Source organism: Myotis davidii, unplaced genomic scaffold, assembly GCF_000327345.1.
Source record: "Myotis davidii unplaced genomic scaffold, ASM32734v1 scaffold205, whole genome shotgun sequence".
Classification (NCBI taxonomy): domain Eukaryota; kingdom Metazoa; phylum Chordata; class Mammalia; order Chiroptera; family Vespertilionidae; genus Myotis; species Myotis davidii.
Window position 1 is genome coordinate 5,634,227 of NW_006297573.1, and position 19,572 is coordinate 5,653,798.

General features: G+C 37.8%; 1 protein-coding gene and 1 long non-coding RNA gene across 4 annotated transcripts in view; one reads left to right on the top strand and one right to left on the bottom strand.

Annotated features, from left to right (window-relative positions):
* Nucleotides 1-3,384, top strand: part of LOC107184585 — a 7,159-nt gene extending 3,775 nt beyond the window's left edge. Inside the window, exon 3 of the long non-coding RNA XR_001515456.1 lies at nt 2,878-3,384. This is a non-coding gene — a long non-coding RNA (uncharacterized LOC107184585). The remainder of the gene's footprint in view (nt 1-2,877) is intronic.
* A 1,743-nt stretch (nt 3,385-5,127) lies between these two features.
* WBP11 (WW domain binding protein 11) lies at nt 5,128-19,572 on the bottom strand. 3 transcript variants are annotated; one of them, XM_006773249.2, is made up of 12 exons: nt 19,511-19,572; nt 18,354-18,497; nt 17,603-17,634; nt 16,393-16,486; nt 14,027-14,223; nt 12,997-13,130; nt 12,369-12,568; nt 11,620-11,811; nt 9,236-9,337; nt 8,533-8,823; nt 7,363-7,545; nt 5,128-6,126 (listed from the first exon to the last, which is right to left on the bottom strand). In XM_006773249.2, the coding sequence occupies exons 2-12, from the start codon at nt 18,415-18,417 to the stop codon at nt 5,693-5,695; spliced, it is 1,923 nt and encodes a 640-aa protein (XP_006773312.1). In that variant the 5' UTR covers nt 18,418-18,497; nt 19,511-19,572; the 3' UTR covers nt 5,128-5,692. The 3 variants fall into 3 exon arrangements, with proteins under 3 accessions (XP_006773312.1, XP_006773314.1, XP_006773313.1); XM_006773251.2 differs by lacking the exon at nt 19,511-19,572 and adding an exon at nt 19,128-19,214; XM_006773250.2 differs by lacking the exon at nt 19,511-19,572 and adding an exon at nt 18,806-18,890.

The following is a 19,572-nucleotide window of genomic DNA, read 5'->3' on the forward strand; positions in this document are numbered from 1 at the left end:
GTGATTAAAAATGGTCAGAGTGGACAAAATCACCTCGAGAGCATATATGTATATAGAATATATGTGTGGATACGTAAGGGAAAGTATAAAAAATGGGATGTGAGGGTCTGTGAGATCTAATTGGCAGAGGAAGAGGAGTCACTAAGGAGATGGAGGACATGGCCTGAAGGACACCAGGAGACAGAGTGTGAAGGGATATTTTTCACCATTTGGATTGCTGCACTCCTTGATAGCCCCTAATTTGCTTATACTTTGACATATAACTAGAAACCTTTCTTTAGAGGTTATTACATTTTCCCACACAGCAAATGCTGACAAGCTGGCTCACTTTACTAATGGCATCAGGATGGATATATACACTTTTACTCTTTTCAGAAATACATGGTGACAACTAAAACTGTCTTTTAATAAATGATGAGAAGATTATTCATAAAAACCATTTTAAAATACGTTATTATTATTCCATGTAGTTGAATATATTTTTTAAACATTTTAATGAAGTTTAATTTTTTAAAAAATTATAGAAATAGTGGTAACTTACTAAATCATAAAGGCACTGTAGGTATTTTAGAATGCTAAGCATTCTAAAACTAAATTTTTATAAAGCAGATAATGTTTATTATCTCAATAGAGGGAAATGGAGAGTAAGAGGAACAGAAAACATAAAAACAAGAAGAAAAAACAGGAAGCCTCCTGGCTTCATGCAGATATGAAATTGTCACTGGTAAAGCTTTATTTTGTGTTTTTCTCCAAGGAGAGGAAGAAAATTTTAGGTGTTGAAAAACAGATTTTAATCTAAACAGATTTTAATTTATATCTACATCTATCTATCTATCTATCTATCTATATCTATATCTATCTATATCTATATATATAAAAGGCTAAGTGACTGACGGTCCATCCATTCAACCATCCAGCTGACTGATTGACTGGCTGGTACATATGACGTGCACTGGCAATTTAAAAATAAATGTTGACTCGTGCATGCACAATACATATAAAGCTCTCGCTGGCTCGCATGCGTGTGTTTCAATTTGTCATTGTTGATCATGAATTTGATTGACACTTCTATTATAGAGAAAGGATGAATAGTGATATTAAAATATTTCTTCTAATTTCAATGTTCATGAATCTGTGCACTGGGCCACTAGTGCATGCATGAAAGAGAATGACAGCACATTTGGATAGTAACTTGGGTCCTTGATAATTTCAGTAAGCCATGCAATTAAAAAGCCAGCGCAACTTAATTCCAGTTATGGAAACGAAGGAGGGATAAGCCCTACATTGAACAAAATTATCTTTCTTTTAAACGAAGCAGACAGGCAGTCTGCTCATGAGGGCTTATTTGCTTTTGCTGTTAAGTACTTTTCAAATAAACTATCTTGTTCATGTCAAAAGCTTAAGTGACCATTGCAATTCCAAAAGATCCGTGATGAAGTTGTGTCTATTTAAGAGATAGGTGTACAAATTTATAATGAGTAGACATAAAGGAAGCAGGTGTTTGGCCTGGAAGAGGTGCAGTTTTAGATTAAAGGAGAAATAATAGTGTCTTGTAAAGATGTGTAATTTCTGATCCCCAGAACTTGGCCAATGGCCAGTCATTACCCATGGGTCCAGGCAGAGAAAAACTAAACAAACCAGTTCTCAGCAACAGAAAGACAAGAGGAAGAAGTCTATTAGAGTTAAAATGGCCACCTGAAACAGTTTGTCCTAAGGTCACTGGTCTGAGGAGAACTTCTGAAATATTCAGCTCTTGGAGATCAGCTCAGAAACAGGCTTTTCAGGCCTATGTCTATCTTCTTCCTACAGATTTTGCCTCTTACAGACAACACTAAATATTAAATAAGCTAACAAGCAATGAAAACAGGGAAGGGAAGACTAAAAACAGTTTTACCAAAGAATACTGGTTGGACAAAAAATTCTGGGAGATCTTATTCCTAGGGATACATAATAAACTCAACATCGAAGTGCTTCAACAAAATACAGAAACTCAATTCAGCATGAATTTAACCTCCCAGCCCTGAGCAGTTGGCACCTCATACAGAGATTCATGCTACTCATGAGTTGAGAGTCCTGGTCCCAGCACTGAGTGCTTTAGAATCAGTGGTTCTCAACCTTCCTCATGCCGCTACCCTTTAATACAGTTCATGTTGTGGTGACCCCCAATTTCATTGTTACAAATTGAACATAATTAAAGCATAGTGATTAATCACAAAAACAATATGTAATTATATATGTTTTCCAATGGTCTTAGGCGACCCCTGTGAAAGGGTCATTTGACCCCCAAAGGGGTCACGGCCCACAGGTTGAGAACCACTGCTTTAGATGAATCTGTTTTCATCTATGCTTTCCATCCAAAGACCACCATGAACATGCCTGTAGTTAAACAAGTTGGGTTTATTGCTCTTTGCAGCAAGAGAGAATACATACTGTGGGAAGATGTGTGTTTCACTAAGAGGGTATTGGGATTTATTATAGGTTTTGGGTTTGTGTTCACTAACTTTGGGGCTTTGCCCAGGATTGCACGCTGTTGGGAATAGAGGGAAGCCTATAATTTGGGTAAATACCTCTAATAAGATGCAAGAAATGGAATGAGGCTAAAGTTGTAATTGGTGCATATGTTAATGCATGTTGGCCAGCATAGGGGTCTGTTTGGTCATTTTTGTACTTTGACAACTCATATTTTTGTGTTCAGACATGATTGCAGAGTGCTTGTTTTGATTTTTCACAGCCGCAGAATGGCCTTGTCTGGTATTGGTGTTCTGTGGAAATTTCCACAATAAACCACTGTGTAGCTGTGTCAGCCAACTCCTAGCAACAACAGTGCCTGGCTAACAGTCCAGGCGTGTTCATGGGCTGCTCCTCCTTTCTCAACAGCTAAAGGAAAACGTGTGACACGGAGAAGAGGGCTTGCTGAGCAGTGGAAGTAGACAGACATCTCAAAGCAAATATTGCAGTGTCTGAGCACCATGCAAGAGAGCTGCTGTCCATGGGTATTTCAGTTCCACATATATGTACTTGAAATATCCGAGTCCTCTAACATTCCCTTGTTTTCATGTTCATCAAGGGACTTTTCATCTTGATTTTATCTTTTTGTGTGTCTTCATATAGAGTAACAATATTTTAGTTTAACATGGTAATCCATATATTTCTAATAATTTTAAATTTACATACTTATATATACTACTTATATATTTAAATGTATATATTAAATAAATGTGGTGGCCTTACTTTCCTCCCTTCCTCCAATATCCAGCTTCTCACTTGCCCAGTCCAAATAAAAATCGACGTTATCCTGATTTGAACTTGTCATATAATTTAAAAAAATTGTCATAAAAAACATTCAACCCAATAAAAATGTAGACATTTATGTATGTTTACTAAGCCTTGGTTTTCTCATTCATAAAAGTAGGGAGCCATAGCCCATTTGGCTCAGTGGATAGACTGTTGGCTTGCGGACTGAAGGGTCCCAGGTTCGATTCTGGTCAAGGGCATATGCCTGGGTTGCAGGCTCAATCCCCAGTAGGAGGCATGCAGGAGGCAGCCAATCAATAATTCTCTCCTCATCATTGATGTTTCTCTCTCCTTTCCTTCTAAAATCAATAAAAATATATTTTAAAAGTAGGGTAATGATTATTATATAGCAGTTAGTGACTCGTGTATAGTAAGAGCTCAATCACTATTATCAGTGATTTTTATAATTTCTGCTTCACTCTTCTTTCCCTTTGGTATTTTCTCTCATTCAGTGTTTATGATAGTATCCTCTACCTGCCTCCTGAGCTTCATACTTCACCAGCCTACTCGAGATTTCCATGAGGTTATCTCACAGGGATCTGAAATGCAGCCTGTCCCAAACCGGGCCCATTCCCTTCATTACACCCCTTGATTGACACATCTGTAAAATAAAGGAAATGATGGGTAGCTACTTCACAGGGTTGGGTAAGGATTAAATTAATACACATGAAACACTGCAGGATGCCTGGCACACAGTAAACACCCTATGTTAGCTGTTCTACCATCCTTTTCCTCTACAGCTGCACACCTTTTATTCCCTACTGATGCTACCCACAACCCGAGCCCTAAATTGGAGACCCTTTCTCTTCTGCCTCACTCCCTACATTAAATTGATAATCCGGTCTTGTGCTTTCTAGCTCTGCAATAGATCTTTCAACTCTTTGCCACCCTCCTGTGGTGTCTGGGTACTCTCCATCTTCGGCTGCAGTGGTCTCATGTGTCTTCCCACCCCTGGTCTTTCACCCTGGAGTCCATCTATCCCCTACCCATAGCCACAGGTCTCATTCTGAAATGCAAATATAGTTCTAAAAAACACATATTTACCATGTGCCAAACACTGTTTTGAGTTTTACAGTATTAACAATTTATTATACACATATTCAATGACTTCTCCCTCTTTCATACATTATTCAATAAATATTTTTTATGTTATAGGTACACATGAAAGGGATCTAAGATATAATGGAAAGTAAGAATAGGTATGCCTAGCCTGATTGCAATGCATACATTGTTTCATTATGTGTGTGTGTGTGCAGGCATGTGTGTGTCTGCCTATGGAATACACTATCTATTTGGGCCACTGGATTAATCACATGAGCGTTTCAGCTTTGATACTCTCATCTCTAAAATGGCGAAAATATCTTTTAAAGTCATTTCCCAGAATTATAGATGATTAAAGCACTCTGAAAATAAAATATTATCAATGCATATTAACATCATTAAGCATTCTTATTCATTGTATGTGCTTTTATAAAGAAAAGCTTAATAAACTCAACACATTCAAAAAAGAAAGTAACCTTTTCTGATTTAATAGTTTTGAAAATGTTTCAAAAGATTTGCCATTTAATCAGGTCACAAAGCTCTGGGGGAAGTGTCATCTTTGAGGATAAGACTAAATATGTTCTTAGAAATAAATATCACCTCTCAATTTTTTTAAAGTCAACAAGGTAGTTCTGAGGGAAAATAATTATTTCTCTTCTTTATTCCTTAACTTTAAAACTTAGTTTAATCTCATTTTCAGTAAGATTCTCATTCTGTACTTTTAAACCCAAGGTACTTTTCTGATCATAAAAAAGATAACATGTTTATACATTATTAGGAACTCAGAGGATCTTGGGGTAGAACATTTATTTCATGAAACACTCAAAAGTTTAGGTCAGTGGGAAATAATTTTAATTAAGGAATTGTACATTTTCTTCCCACATGTCTTGCTTGGTATTAGGAAATGATGTTGTGATCCATTTCACTACAATATTACAAAATATTTACAAGAAAATATTAAAAACAAACACAAAAGGCAAGATGGAGTAAAAGAAACTGTTTCCTCCCCCGAAAAATCTCTACTCCAGAGCCCACAGCACACAAGAGAATCAAAAACAAATATGCCCCAGATCACAAGTTCCAAAGGACTGGAGGGGAAGAAATGGGACGAAAGTGGTGGTATGAAAGGGAATGGACGTTTGCAGCAGAACTGCTTCAGTAACCGACCTAGCCTGAGTGAAATACCCTCTCTTGTATGCAGTGAATTCCAAACAAGGCTAAACTTTTAAGATATTCCTTCAACTGAAATTAGAAAATACCCTGACAATAAAAGTAGCTCTTTTGCCTAAGTTTCCTAAGAGCCTCTTTTCCACGAACCAATGATAGGAACAGAAGTGTGTTCGGGCATCAAAAGTTGTCACAGCAGCCCTTCCATTTCTTTCATAAAAGCTTCATATACATCATCCTTAGTTTGTACTGAGACGGGAACAGTTGGACCAGATTTGGGGGCTGCTTTGGCAAGAGGCACAGCAGAATCATCCTCTGACTTTCTCTGGGGAGCAGCAGTAGCCCCTTTATTCTCCCGACGGACCCTCAGTGCGGTGGGCACGAATCGAGTAATCTCTGCCTTGGGATTAGTGATTTGTGGCTTGGCACTGATGGTTGCTGTGGCTTTCTTCTCAATGGTGGCTGCACTGGTGTCATCCGCCTTGGGTCGCTGAATCAAATTGGGTGGAGCACTTAACACTCCTGGGTTTGGCAAGGGAGCCGGTGGGAAAAGCCCAGGTGGGGCAGGTCCGAGTGGAGGCACCAAAGGTGGGCGCATCATGCCAGGACGAGGTGGAGGGATACCTAAATGAAGGAGAAAACAGGCTGATGAACATGACAGGAATAAAATATAACTGCGACTAAGGTGTTAAAAACAGGCTGACAACTTTAAAAAAAAATGGAAAATTTACATAAAATAAGCTGAAATCATGCTTTCTATTTGAAACTTGAATATATTCTGATAGTAAGGAATTTATTATAAAACAATATTCACCTTTAGTCTGTATTTTATACTTATAGTAGTAGTGTTTTCTTCTCTTAAGAATATACTACTTTAAAATATAAAGTAAAACTGAAAACACCAACTAGTTTCAAATATGATTTTAAAATAGTTAAATTTCAAATTTGACAGTTCAAGAGTCTGTTCTAGCTGTATAGTGCAGGCAAGGTTGGGGTTTGATCTCCACACCACTCCTCTTCCCAAAAATGGTTAACTCCATGAGGGGGAAATAAGATACTGTAACTGATCACAATATGTCACCATTCCTGGAAAAGAATTGAAGTTCCACTGATGGTTCAGACATACCATCAACATTTTACCAAGAATAGCAGGTTTAATTTTCTTCAACTGCCATTTTTATGAATGAATATTAAGTACCAATTTTTGTCAAATCTAAGATGCTACGGCTTATACAAACTCATAAATATTCCATATACAACTAAGAGAGGGAAAAAAAATGTCCAAGCTGGGGGCTTAAAAGACCTTCATATTAAACTGGGACGGTCAGTGCCATAAACCAAAAATTACACTTGCCACACATAATAACATAGGAAATGCATATCTAGCACTGATACTGGGTTGAGAAAAAAAAACACCATCACCTTGTGATTTTGTACTTTAAGTTGGTACTGATGTAGAGGTATGGAATCACTACAATTATAAATGAAGAACTAAAAACTCAAATGGAGAGTTTAATCCAAAGTGGTCTCTGGCTGGAGAGTCCCTCAAGTGACAGGCAGAAGTGATGCAAATACTCTATGAAAGAACTCAAGTTCAACCCAGGATAATAGCAATTAAGATCACCATTTTAAGATACCCCTTCATTTCAGATTATTGAAATGTGAAAATATGTCCTAGAGCAAATAAAATATACAGAGTGGGGCAAACGTAGGTTCACAGTTGCTTGAATAGAAAATGATACAATAATTAATCAATAATGCTACAAGAATAAACTGTGTTTGCATATCACAACTGTAGACCTACTTTTGTCCCACCCTGTACGGTAGACAAGTGTTCACTCTGGAAATCAAAAGCTTTACCTGGAGGTGCAGGGGGAGGTAGCCTTGGTGGGGGTCCCCGAGGAGGAGGGCCAGGAGGCAGGCCTGGAGGCGGGCCTGGAGGAGGGCCAGGGGGTCGGCCTGGTGGTGGCCCTGGAGGTAAAAGTCGGGGTAAAGGCCCTCGGAGTCCTGGCATTCCAGGTGGTCTCAGGAACGGAGGAGCTCCTGAAAAGATAAAAATAAATTCATGTCAAACAAATATATATCAAGCAGTAACCATGATATAAATAAAGGTAACTCAAATGTGGTATGATTATCACTTTAACCTGAAATCAGATAACTTCAAAAACTGACTGAAATGTGTGGAAGCAGAACTCATCCAACAAATATCTGAGCACCAGAGACAGGGTACTGAATTTCTTTCGGATCACCTCTTTATTTCCCAGCACTGACCAAAAGGATACGCAATCACAGCTCTGTTGGGCTGGAAACATATGAAGGTGAGAAGAATTTTTAAATGATTCCAACATGAGCTGAAAATGGACTATAAAGTAAAGTGCTTTAATGACCTCCTGAAACTCATTAAGATAAAGACAAGGACCACTGAGAATGACAAAAGATAGGTCATTTTGCTTTGAACCATAGGAAAAAGATGAACTCAATTGAAGAAAACTTAATTGGCTGTAGAGAAGGAATAAAATCATGAAAAGCCAAGAAGTTCTATACGTTGTTTCATATTGTAAATAAACTTTTTGTATTTTTAAGCCAAAGACCTGGTTAACACTTTCGTCTCTAACTATAAAGATTACACTGACATCCAATAATCCCCAAACCAAAGGATATAAGATAATATTTACTGTGTTCTAGTACCACTGGCTACCAATTTTAAATGGGGTCAACTTGTCATATTAAAAAGTAGTATTAAATAAACTCTTGGTTAAATACTCCAGATTTTGCCTGCTAGAATCAGAACTAAAGAATGATGAAAAAGGAAGATCCTGGGAGAAAACGATGGGTATCAGGAAAACTAAGTTGCAAACAATGCTGGAAGAATAAACCAGTTGCACTTATCTATCCTTCGAGAACCCTTGATTTCTTAAGGAATTGCGCTAGGACAAATAAGAAAACATCAATACTAATGATATATTTTTTGGAGTAACTTCACTCTAACCACATGTGGATTTATTTACTCATAAATATGGAAATGCTTACCTGGAGGTGGTCCAGGAGGAAGGCCCGTAGGTGGTCCAGGTGGCCGTAAAGGTGGAGCAGGAGGTGGTCCAAGAGGAGGTGGTCCTGGCATGGGAGGTGCTTGTATCTGAGAAGGGGGAACAGACTGTGGGGGAGCTTGCTGCTGTGAAGAAGCAGATGTGCCATCAGAAAGAGATTCCTCTTTATGCTGCTTTTGTGACTGCTTTTCTGCTTCAGAGTCATCAGAATCACCTTCATCATCGTCCTCTGAAAATTCCTCTACTTCTCGTCCCTCCTCAGGGATTTCCTGACCTAAAAGAAATTTTAAACCAGGTAAATGGAGTTGACTAATTTTTTACAGCCTGTAAAAGAGTGATGCTTGAAGACATATGCTCAATGCTTTCTTAAAATTAACAACCAAATAGGATTCTTCAATAAAATACTTAAGATGTGGAAGAATCAAGTAGCATTCTACTCTGCTGTGCTGGTGCAGCACGGTGGAGCAGGCTTTAGAACAAGACAGACCTGGATTTAAATGCCAGTTCAACCACTTACTAGCTGTGTGTAACTTTGGGCACCTTAATGTCTCCAAACCTTACCTTTTGTAAAATGAGGATTTGTTACTTATTTCAGGGTGGATGGGATACTAATTGGGAAAACGTATGTAAAGAAACTGGCATGAGGAAATACCAAAATGTGATTCACTACTCTTCCCCTCCCTTACCTGCCATTCGAAGCATCATGGCTTGAAGAGGAGTCAGCTCCTTAATGTTCTTCTTCTTCTTCCTGGATTTCCCAGGCATATCTGCAAATCGTACACTCAGACCTAAGGTGCCAGAGGAGGGAGAGAAAGGGGGGTGAATTGGCATCAACAAAATTCAGTAAATGCTTACTAAATAACATATGCCTTAAATTACTAGACACAAATGCTGCCTGTAAAACTTTGCGGAAGATAAGCACAGATAGAGAGAGCCATATTAAAGGTAGTATATAAAGTGCCAACTGCTGGTAAATACATGCTATAGTGATTTAAAAGTGATTAAAAAAAAACACAACTTCAATAATACTAATAACATCTTTATGCCAATAAAATTGAACAACCAGACAAAAATAAACAATTTTTAAGAATATAAGTTTCTAAAATTGGTAAAAGAAGTGGTATGACCAGACTAAATAAAAATGAAATGGGAATCAAAGATTCACTCACTAAAAGGCACTTGGCTAAAATGATATTTACAAAGAAATTCACCAAACATTACGTTACAAAAATTTCCTGTAAAAGGGCATAGGAAAGGATGGAATGCTACCCAGAACTCATAAAACTAGCATAATATTAAATGAAATCAAAATGCTATCATAAATGATACCAAAACTAACCTACTAGCCCACATAAACTATAAGCAAATTGAATGACAGTTTAAAAAAGAAAAGGAAATTGTAAACCCATAAGATTGGTCCCAGAAATGCAAGATGGTTTAACATCATAAAGCTATAATGTAAATCCTTCGCCTTTTACCCTAGGCAAGCCATAATGCAGTTCATTACAATAAAAAACTTAACATTCTGACAGATGCTTAAAAAGTATTATAGTTCTTAGAAAACTAGAACTAGAAGGAACTTCTTAACTGACAAAAAGGCTATTCACTAGACACTTTTCAATGTCATATGAAATGATGCAGTGTTAGGAGCATTCTTGGTAAACATTTACAAAAGGATAGGAGTTCCATGTGGGCGGGCTTTAGTTTTGTTTACACCACATCCTTAGTGTCTGCAAAAATGCCTTGCATATAGTAAAAACTCAGTAAATATTATCTGAATGAATGCACTGCTCACCAAGTGTGCATTGATAAGTACATGTTAAAAAAACCAGTTGTCAGAAAGAGGAAAATAAGGCAAAGATCCCAAAGTTCAAGAAGAAATGGGAGCCGCTGTGGCTCTAAGGCAGTGGTTCTCACCCTTCCTGATGCCACGACCCTTTAATACAGTTCCTCATGTTGTGGTGACCCCCAACCATAAAATTATTTTCGTTGCTACTTCTTAACTGTAATTTTGCTACTGTTATGAATCGTAATGTAAATATCTGATATTCAGGATGTATTTTCATTGTTACAAATTGAACATAATTCAAGCATAGTCATTAATCACAGAAACAATATGTAATTATATATATGTTTTCCGATGGTCTTAGGAGACCCCTGTGAAAGGGTCATTCAACCCCCAAAGGGGTCGCGACCCACAGGTTGAGAACCGCTGCTCTAAGGGCTTTCTACTTTCTAGTACTAGCTCCATAGTAAGGGTGCCCATAATTTTTCATTACCAGTTCTATCCACCCTTTTAAACTAGCTTTTTCATTTGCAACCATAATTTGTAAGAAACAGGAGAAAAAATTGTCATCGTTATAAATACTAATGGTAGTCTTATTAAAATATAAATTCAGAAGTGTAGGCTACAAAAGTAATTCCAAAAGAAGCTCTAAGACTACTGGGGTGCGATGCATTATACATTTTATAATGCTCTGTACCTATTACAATGGCTGAAATTTTCTTGATGAATGTCAGTTACTTTTTAAAATCACACCTAACTCAGTCTGAATTTATAATAATCAAACACATAACATACATTATGGATATAACCTGTTTCCATTAAGTCATGACTCTACTCAAAGGCCTATTTGTATAATTATGGTTCTAGTTCATGTAATATACCATGATCACACATAATTTAAAGGGCTTCAAATGTAGATATTCAAATAGACTTATTAGAAAACAAAAATGTGAATGTGGTTTTCCCCATATAGTTATGTGGTTTTTATCCTTTTTTTCCTGTACATGCCCATGAGTACATCTTTATGTTGAATAGCTATTATCTTTTCCCCCAAGAGTGAACTTTATTACATAGACATTTTTATTATATGCACGGCTTGTTTTTACATCCATTAGTACTTAATATGTGTCAAGAACTGTGAGATAGCTGAGATATAAAGAATACAGCTATGATCCTTCCTTGCAAGGAGCTCACAATTATTTCCACAGATAAATTAATAAATCAGGACCTTCAGTCTGTGTCCTGCTTATTGATCAATACCATGGAACTTTCATCTGCACATACCTGATTTTTTTTCTTCATTGTTATTTCTTTCATTATCATCACGGTGCACAAATTCATCTCCGTCACTTTCTCCGTCTGACCTGTCAGTGTCGCTATCATCAGTACTGTCATCATGCTTATCTTGATCCATGTCCTCAGGATAGCCATCATCTTCACTGGTACTGGAAACATCATCATCATGACCCCGCTGAGCTGAAAAGGGAGGAGGGAACAGGGAACAAGTAATATGACTGGATCCTCCTTTACCTGATGCTCCATAACACAGAAAATTATGCTCATTATGTAACACAACTATTTAATTGTTTTAAAAATTTGTGTAGATCTCAGCTATTCAGATGGTCTGACAATATTTTCATTTGGCAATAGTTAAAATTTAAATTTGAAAATAAATTACACTTAGAAGGTTGTATACATACACATATACACAATCACTGTGACTATACAATAATACTCAGCGCAGATGACAAAGCTGAAAGGGAAACAGATAGCTAAGTCTTAGGGAATTGGTAGTAAGTGGTATTTCTAGGAATAGCCCAATTTGAAACACAATAAACAGTTCTATGCTTTGTTATGTTTGATGCTTTTACTTGGCTAGATCCTATGATTTATCAATCCTTTAGTATGTATATGGTATCCTTATTTATTTCCCAAATTCTGAGGGTGGTAAACAAGATGTGAAACGGGGCCAACAACAAAAAAAAATGATAGTGGAAAGGCTGTTAAGAGCAAAAGGAACATTCACGCCTTACCAAGTTCAGGACTATATAACATGTCTTCATCTCGTCGGCGAGGGGGAAGATCCAGGGCAAAGCCCACTTTACGGCCATACATTTGCAAGACTTGAGGAGGAGGTGGACCAGGGGGCGGACCCGGAGGTTTTCTACCAGGGGGCAAACGTGGAACACCATGCCCAAGAAGAGGAAGAATAGAAACTGCCCTAGTTGGAGGTCTGTAAAGAAAATTTTATAGGTATCACATTAACAGTGGTATTTACTTCCTCTTCTAAGCAATTTCCAAGGGACTTTAAAATTTCATTTTTAATCAATTCAGATGCTGCTTATATTCACATTGTCTTTTATTTCCTGCTGCATTAATTTTGGCTCTAGATCAGCGGTTCTCAACCTGTGGGTTGCAACCCCTTTGGCGGTCGAACGACCCTTTCACAGGGGTCGCCTAAGACCATCCTGCATATAAGATATTTACATTACGATTCATAACAGTAGCAAAATTACAGTTATGAAGTAGCAACGAAAATAATTTTATGGTTGTGTCACAACATGAGGAACTGTATTTAAAGGGCCAGAAGGTTGAGAACCACTGGTCTAGATAGTCCAGCGGTCCTTTTAATAGATGCAATTTGATTATGCTACAACTTACCCATAGGCTGAGGTCTTCTTAAGGATGGAGGGTGGCTGGGCACCAGGAAGTGGAATGTCCTGGATCAAGATGTTGGAAGGAGCATGAGGCATATCTGGCAAAGGGATACTATCCACTTCCACATGCTGAGCATTCTGCAACAGAGAGAATCTGTTAGTTGAAGGGTAAGAGTAATGCACAAACTTGACACTAAAAATTCAGTGTCAGCTGAATAACTTGGGATTTGCTTTTCACCTAACATAAATGTCACAGAATAAGAACAGGCCTAATCAATATTTCCAGTCTGTCAATAAATTGAAAAAAAATCTATCTCCTCTAAAAGAACCATACCCAATTATTTTTCTCCCTGTATCAATGAATTCTTTTTGGTTTTGGTTTGATATAGCTGCTGTTTAGAGAAGTCCAATTATCTAAGTGTCTAGTACTGAAGTCACCATATTTAATATTCTGGATGATAAATAACACATATGAATTAACAGTATACTTCCAGTGGCAGAGCTTGGGCTCTAAAATTAGTCTGCCTTTGATGAAGTTCTGTCACATATTAGCTGCATGACTGAGCAAGTTATCTTAGTTTTCTTTTTCTGTAAATGGGACCCATACTACCTACTTTACAAAAATTATAGCATTTGGTTTTTTACAACTTTATTTTGAGGCAAAATTTACAATGACATTTAAAATTCAATGAGTTCTGACAAAGGCATGTTTTCATACTAATTCCCAGTTAATCCCTAATGCTATCCCAAACAATTGCCACTACAATTTATTTCCTGTGCTACAATATCATACAAATGGAATCATGACTACAGAAGTTTGGTATGTTTTGTTTTTGATATTTAAAAATACCCGAGCAATTTCCAGTTTTTGTCTATTACTGTGTTGGCAGATGTATTAATTTTTCTTGTATATGTTCAGTTTGATAAGAAATTGCCAAGAGTAAGAGGTTCAACAATCAATTCTCCCATTAATAGGTTTAAGAGCAAATCTAAATATAATACTTTAGTTTCTCTTTCAAAAGAAATTTAATTACCTTCACAGCATCAAAATATTGGCTAAGTTGAGCCCTTTTCTGTTCATAATCTACTTCTAGCTTTCTCAATTCTTTGTAAGTATCTGGATTCTCTTTTTCATAGAGTCGTAGAATACGTTCAAAGGTTTCACGCAGCTTTTTACGCTTGTCTTTAAGCACCTTCTCATTTAATTGTGGCTGTTGCACTGGGTTAAACTCTGAGAGAAAAGAGCAGAGTATGGAATTAAACTCAAAAAGGTCACTTCATTTAGATTGTCCACATGATTTAATAAAAAATTTTTATGGTAACATTTTTAAAAGAGAGCTAGGCACCAATATATTCTACAATTTCTAAAGAACTGCAATAGGTACTTGTGAAAATTACACCTTTTAAAGAGGGCCATTTATTGTATTTTCCTAAGAAATGTCACCTAATTAATTTCCATCATCACTGTAATAAAAATCAATTTTCACTCCTCTATGCTAATGACTTGATATAGGTAAGTGTTAGCCAGACAGACCTATATCCCTGGCTTTGTCATTTAATTCTGAGATCTTGGGCACTTTCGTGTCTGGCTCATCACTTAACTATGGTGTTCTTTGTCTCGCTGCCATATAACCTTCTCTTCCCAAGTCTGCCTGGTCAGTCAGACCTGCCCTCCTCCATCACCCTTGCCAGTGACTGACTCAGAGATCAAATGGTACACCATCCAAACTGGGGCCAGATCCCTGTCTGAGGTTTAAAACGTAGATGTGGGAGAGAGAAGCTTTCACAAGCAGAGATGAGATGAAATAAACCTAGAGCTATCTGTGTGTGGCCTTGTCTCCCAACCACCATTCATTTCCCATACTTATTCTACCTTCCACCCCAAGAAATTCATTAGCAGTATTCTGAATAAAGATAACATACAAAAGACCAGAGAGAGACGAATAGGCTTGATAATGATATCTGGGTTTTTGAGGTCAGCAGCCCCCAGGGATTTCCAAATTATGGGAGTCAATGTATAATTTCTTTTTTCTGGTTAAATTAATTTGTACTGAGTTTTCTAAATTGTAATTAGAGTGCTGATATAGTGTTCCCTTCTCCCTTTTCCTTAAAGAATAACAAGTTTAATTATCTTCTTCCCTAAATCTCATTAACTATTAACCTTGTCAATTTATTCAAAACCAGAGGGTATTGTCTTACACCATAGTATTCCTGGTGCGATTAAACTTCTTAAATCAATGCAGGATCATTTAATAGGTAATATCCTGATACTCTGAGGACAGCATTTGTCCTTAGTGGAATTTAGACCAGAGGCAACAAGTGGATCAGTTACAGCTGAACTGGGAAAGATTTGGCATCATGCAGCCTGGCCCAGAACTCTTGCCCAGGTTAGTGCACAGGCTCTGCCAAATTACTTTAGAATGCTTGTAATACTGCATGCACATAAAGCTGGATTTTTTTGGGACCCCCATTTAATGCATCATCAAGGAGATCCACTGTAATTCTTTAACTTACTGTTTTGGGGCAAACACTGAAATATTGTGGGTACCTTTGTAAACAAAACTTATAAAGATCACTTTCATATGTAATTAAAAAGTGGTGGCAGAGGAAGAAGAGTGGCAAAAACCCGACAGCTGAAAAGAACAAAGGAGTTGACTAATTTTGCATGTTGGGACACCTCTATTAAAAAAAGAAAAATTAAAAATCCCATGTTCTAATATTAAGAAAATAAGTATTTGTGATTGGAATAAATTTCCAGTGGCAGAATCACACACAATTCTCTATCTACCTTAGATGCAAGGAAAGATAACATCTAGGTACCTCATGTGATTCTAGTTATGACAAAGCAGTGATAATGAAGATTCCTATAGAGACTGAATAAAAATATGAAATGTGAAAAAAAAGGGGAGGGATGCCAATATGTCAATTGATATTAAGTATTTGATGATTTCTGTTACATCCTTACTAAGTAGTCAAGTATCTTTGGATCATCTCATTGGAAAAAATGGGAAACTGATATACTTATGGGGCCTAATAGATTTACTCGGTAACTGTCAAAATTAAAAAACAAGACAAACAAAAAACCCCAAGGTGATTTCAGAAGCCAGATTTCTGTCTTCTCTCAAAAACAATGAGCTGGCCAAGTGGGTGTTTATTACCTCGTAACAATAAGCGCAAGCTAAATAATGGCTTCCCTCTTATTCCAGATGATATCTTCAGTTTACAATTAACTCCCACCAGCCCATTTTGTTGTTGTGATATCAAAAACAAATTCAAAGGTCAAATGCCACCATGCTTTAGTTTTTCTTATGCCTGCTCTGCTTCACTCATCTGCTTGCGTGCCTTTGTGTATCACACTGCTATTCCTGCCATAAAATCTAGCCCTTTAATAAATTCTTACCCATTTCGTCCAATTTCTCCATGTCCCGGATAATTTGTTTGGGATCCTTCATCTTCAAAACTGCAGCTCGTACCATCATGCGCTGTTTTTTGTTCTTAGGAAAAGGAAAGAGCAGTATGTCAAGAAGCTGGACACTCATGAGTTTTTATTTCAATCTGCTTCAAGAATCTATTTAAACTGGGATTGAACTTCTTTGTTTCTGATCTGGTTTCAACCACCAGAAACAGAACTATGTAACTTTTCACTCTAAAGAAATGTTTCAAATTTAGACAAAAGAGTTAAATAAGTGTTATTTATTAGATGTGCTTTCTGAGGCAAGTATTTGTGAGACCTAAAGCAGTCACTTAAAATATTTTAGCTTTTTAACTTAATAAACAAAGGTTTCAGCTACATTCTAAAATTACATAGCAGCAAAGTTTTGCAGGATTTTAATGCTAAACAATGCAACAAGAATACACAATTGAAACCAATTAAAATCTTAACATTTTCTCAACATGCTAAGGCAGGATACTAACAAGTAAATCCTTCCTTATTCTGGGAAGCACTTTGTCACAAACTCATCATCTACAAAACCAGGAAAATGAACAATTCAGCATCACATTTATTTTCATTCACTAGTTCAGTAGCTATTAACAAACTAGCATATTATAATAACTAACAAAACAGTTACTTCAAAGGTATTTCTTTAGCTCACTGGGAAAGGTAATAAGTAAACAATGTGACACATTGTGAGCTATCTGCAAGGTTACTTATTTCAGTTTCCAAGTACAGATGGTCCCTGACTTCCCATGGTATGACTTTACTGTGGTGCCAAAGTCATATGCATTCAGTAGAAACTGTACTTCAAATTTAGATCCCTTCCTGGGCTAGCCGTATGCAGTACGATACTCTCTCAGGATGCTGGGCAGCAGCAAGATGATTTTGCCCAACTGTAGACTAATGTAAGTGTCTAAGCATGTTTAAGGTAAGGTAGGCTAAGCTATTAAAAGCATTTTTACTTAAGATATTTTCAATTTATGATGGATTTATCAGGACATAACAGTAACCTCATCTTAAGTCAAGGAGCACTTATATGGTATTTCGGATTAGTAAATTTTATGGATTATAAGAAGTATAAAGTATATTTTCTGGCAAATAATTGAAAATGTCATATTAAAATCCACTAATTCCAAATGTAAGATGTGACAAATTTGATCATCTGAAATCATACCTTCTTTAATTCTCTTTTCCGGGCTTCTTTTCCTTGAGAAAGAGAGAATACAGACCTTTCAAATTGTGACCATTATTATAGCATTTTCTCAACACACATAATTCATATTGTGGGTGGCTGTCCTGTACACTGTGGATTCTTTAGCAGCATCACTGGCTTCTACCTACTGGATGCTACTAGCACCCTTCTAATTTTGCCAACTAAAAATGTCAACATTATTTTTGTTTTCTTAAGAATTAGGAACACAAAGAAAAAAGATGCCATGAAATATTAAAGAACCTGCAAAACTAATTTGTTCACAATTCTGAATACAAAAAGAAAGCTTTAAGCCAGCGGTTCTTAACCTGTGGGTCTCAACCCCTTTGGGGGTTGAACGACCCTTTCACAGGGGTCGCCTTTACGATTCATAACAGTAGCAAAATTACAGTTATGAAGTAGCAACAAAAAATAATCTTATGGTTGGGGGTCACCACAACATGAGGAACTGTATTAAAGGGTTGCGGCATTAAGAAGGCTGAGAACCACCGCTTTAAGCTAATTTTACTGTGCAATTCAATCAAATTAGAAATAGGGGTGTGAATTTTTTTTGTATGTTTGAAGTGTTAATCATGTGCCCACAAGAACACTGGATAACTTCACACAACTGACTCCTAGCACTGCTGATCTCGTAATTAGGACATCATGAAATAGATTCCCTAATGCTTACAATTTCTACCGCTTCTCTTCAACATCCTCATTAACGGATACTTACGGGCTTGGTCTGTGGGATTCATAAACTTTCCACTCTTGGTGGATGATGTGGATCTTCGTCCCATGTTGACAATCTGTATGGTTCACTTGTTTATTAAAAAAAAAAACACCAAAGCTACCAGGATCAACATAAGAATGTCCAAACCTGTAGAAAAGTTGTACAAGAGCATATTAGAGTTTATCTGAGCCAAACTGATGGCAGCGAGATCTCAACATTGCTCAGGGCAATGACAGTATGTTTTTCTTCTCATAACAATTTTTTTTTAAAAATTTGTTTTATTGCTTAAAGTATTACAAAGAGTATTACATATGTCTCCTTTTTTCCCCCCATGTAATGACAGTTTTGCAGTCCCTTTTATACCTTTGGAATTAAGGAGGGAATGTGAGCACCAGGACATTGAGGGGGGAGAAAGCAAAGCGGGGGTGGAGGGGGGAGGGGGACGAGGAAAATACCTATGATTGGGTTTCAGGATAGTTAATAGGATAATGTGGCCCCTCGAAGGTCCTTAAGCTTCCGAGGGCCTGAAAAGCATTTTAAAAGTGTGTTAAATACACATACATACACATACACAATGGCCAGGGCTCGCTTAGCAAAACCATAAACCCTTTACCGGGAACGTTACAGGCCACAGTTTTTAGTAGACCTTACAATGACACCTTTCCTTCTTGATAAAGATGTTATCACGTATGACCAGTCAGTGCCTCTTTCAGCAAGTGTTCAATTGCCCCGACTTCTGCCAAAGGTTGCAAAGCGCCCCGGCGGCACCGACTTTACCCGGGGAAGGGGTTCCTCCTCCGACCCGGGAGCCGCGGAAGCCAGCAGAGCGGGTACCAGCGCCCGCTCTCCCACCTCGGACGTCCGTCCTGCGTGGCTTCCCTCCCTCAAGCCTCCCCGGGCTCCGGCGGAACCAGAAGGCTATTCACAGTCATTTTTACAGAAGACAGCGGAGCTTCGGTCTACGCACACGACTGTTTCGTCTTAAAGCACAGGCGACGGGGAAACCGGGCCACAAAACCACGAGGGACCGCTAACCAGGCAGAGCGGCTTCCGGGAAAGGAGCCCGCTCCCGCCAGCCGTCACCGCGGCGACAACTGCCGCAACCATAGCGACGGTTGACCCCGACTCGAGGTGCAGACACCCAGCCCAAGGCCACCTACCGATCAACGTGGACAGACCGGAGGCGGCGCTAACCCACCTGGGCGAAGTCCGCCGCTCCACC

Excerpts from the sequence above, each read along its gene's own strand:
- WBP11 (XM_006773249.2), bottom strand. The coding sequence starts at position 18,417 with ATGGGACGAAGATCCACATCATCCACCAAGAGTGGAAAGTTTATGAAT. Across the intron at positions 16,487-17,602 it reads GGAAAAGAGAATTAAAGAAG|AACAAAAAACAGCGCATGAT; the intron begins GTATGATTTCAG and ends CCTTTTCCTAAG. Across the intron at positions 7,546-8,532 it reads TCCTCCTGGACCACCTCCAG|GAGCTCCTCCGTTCCTGAGA; the intron begins GTAAGCATTTCC and ends TTATCTTTTCAG.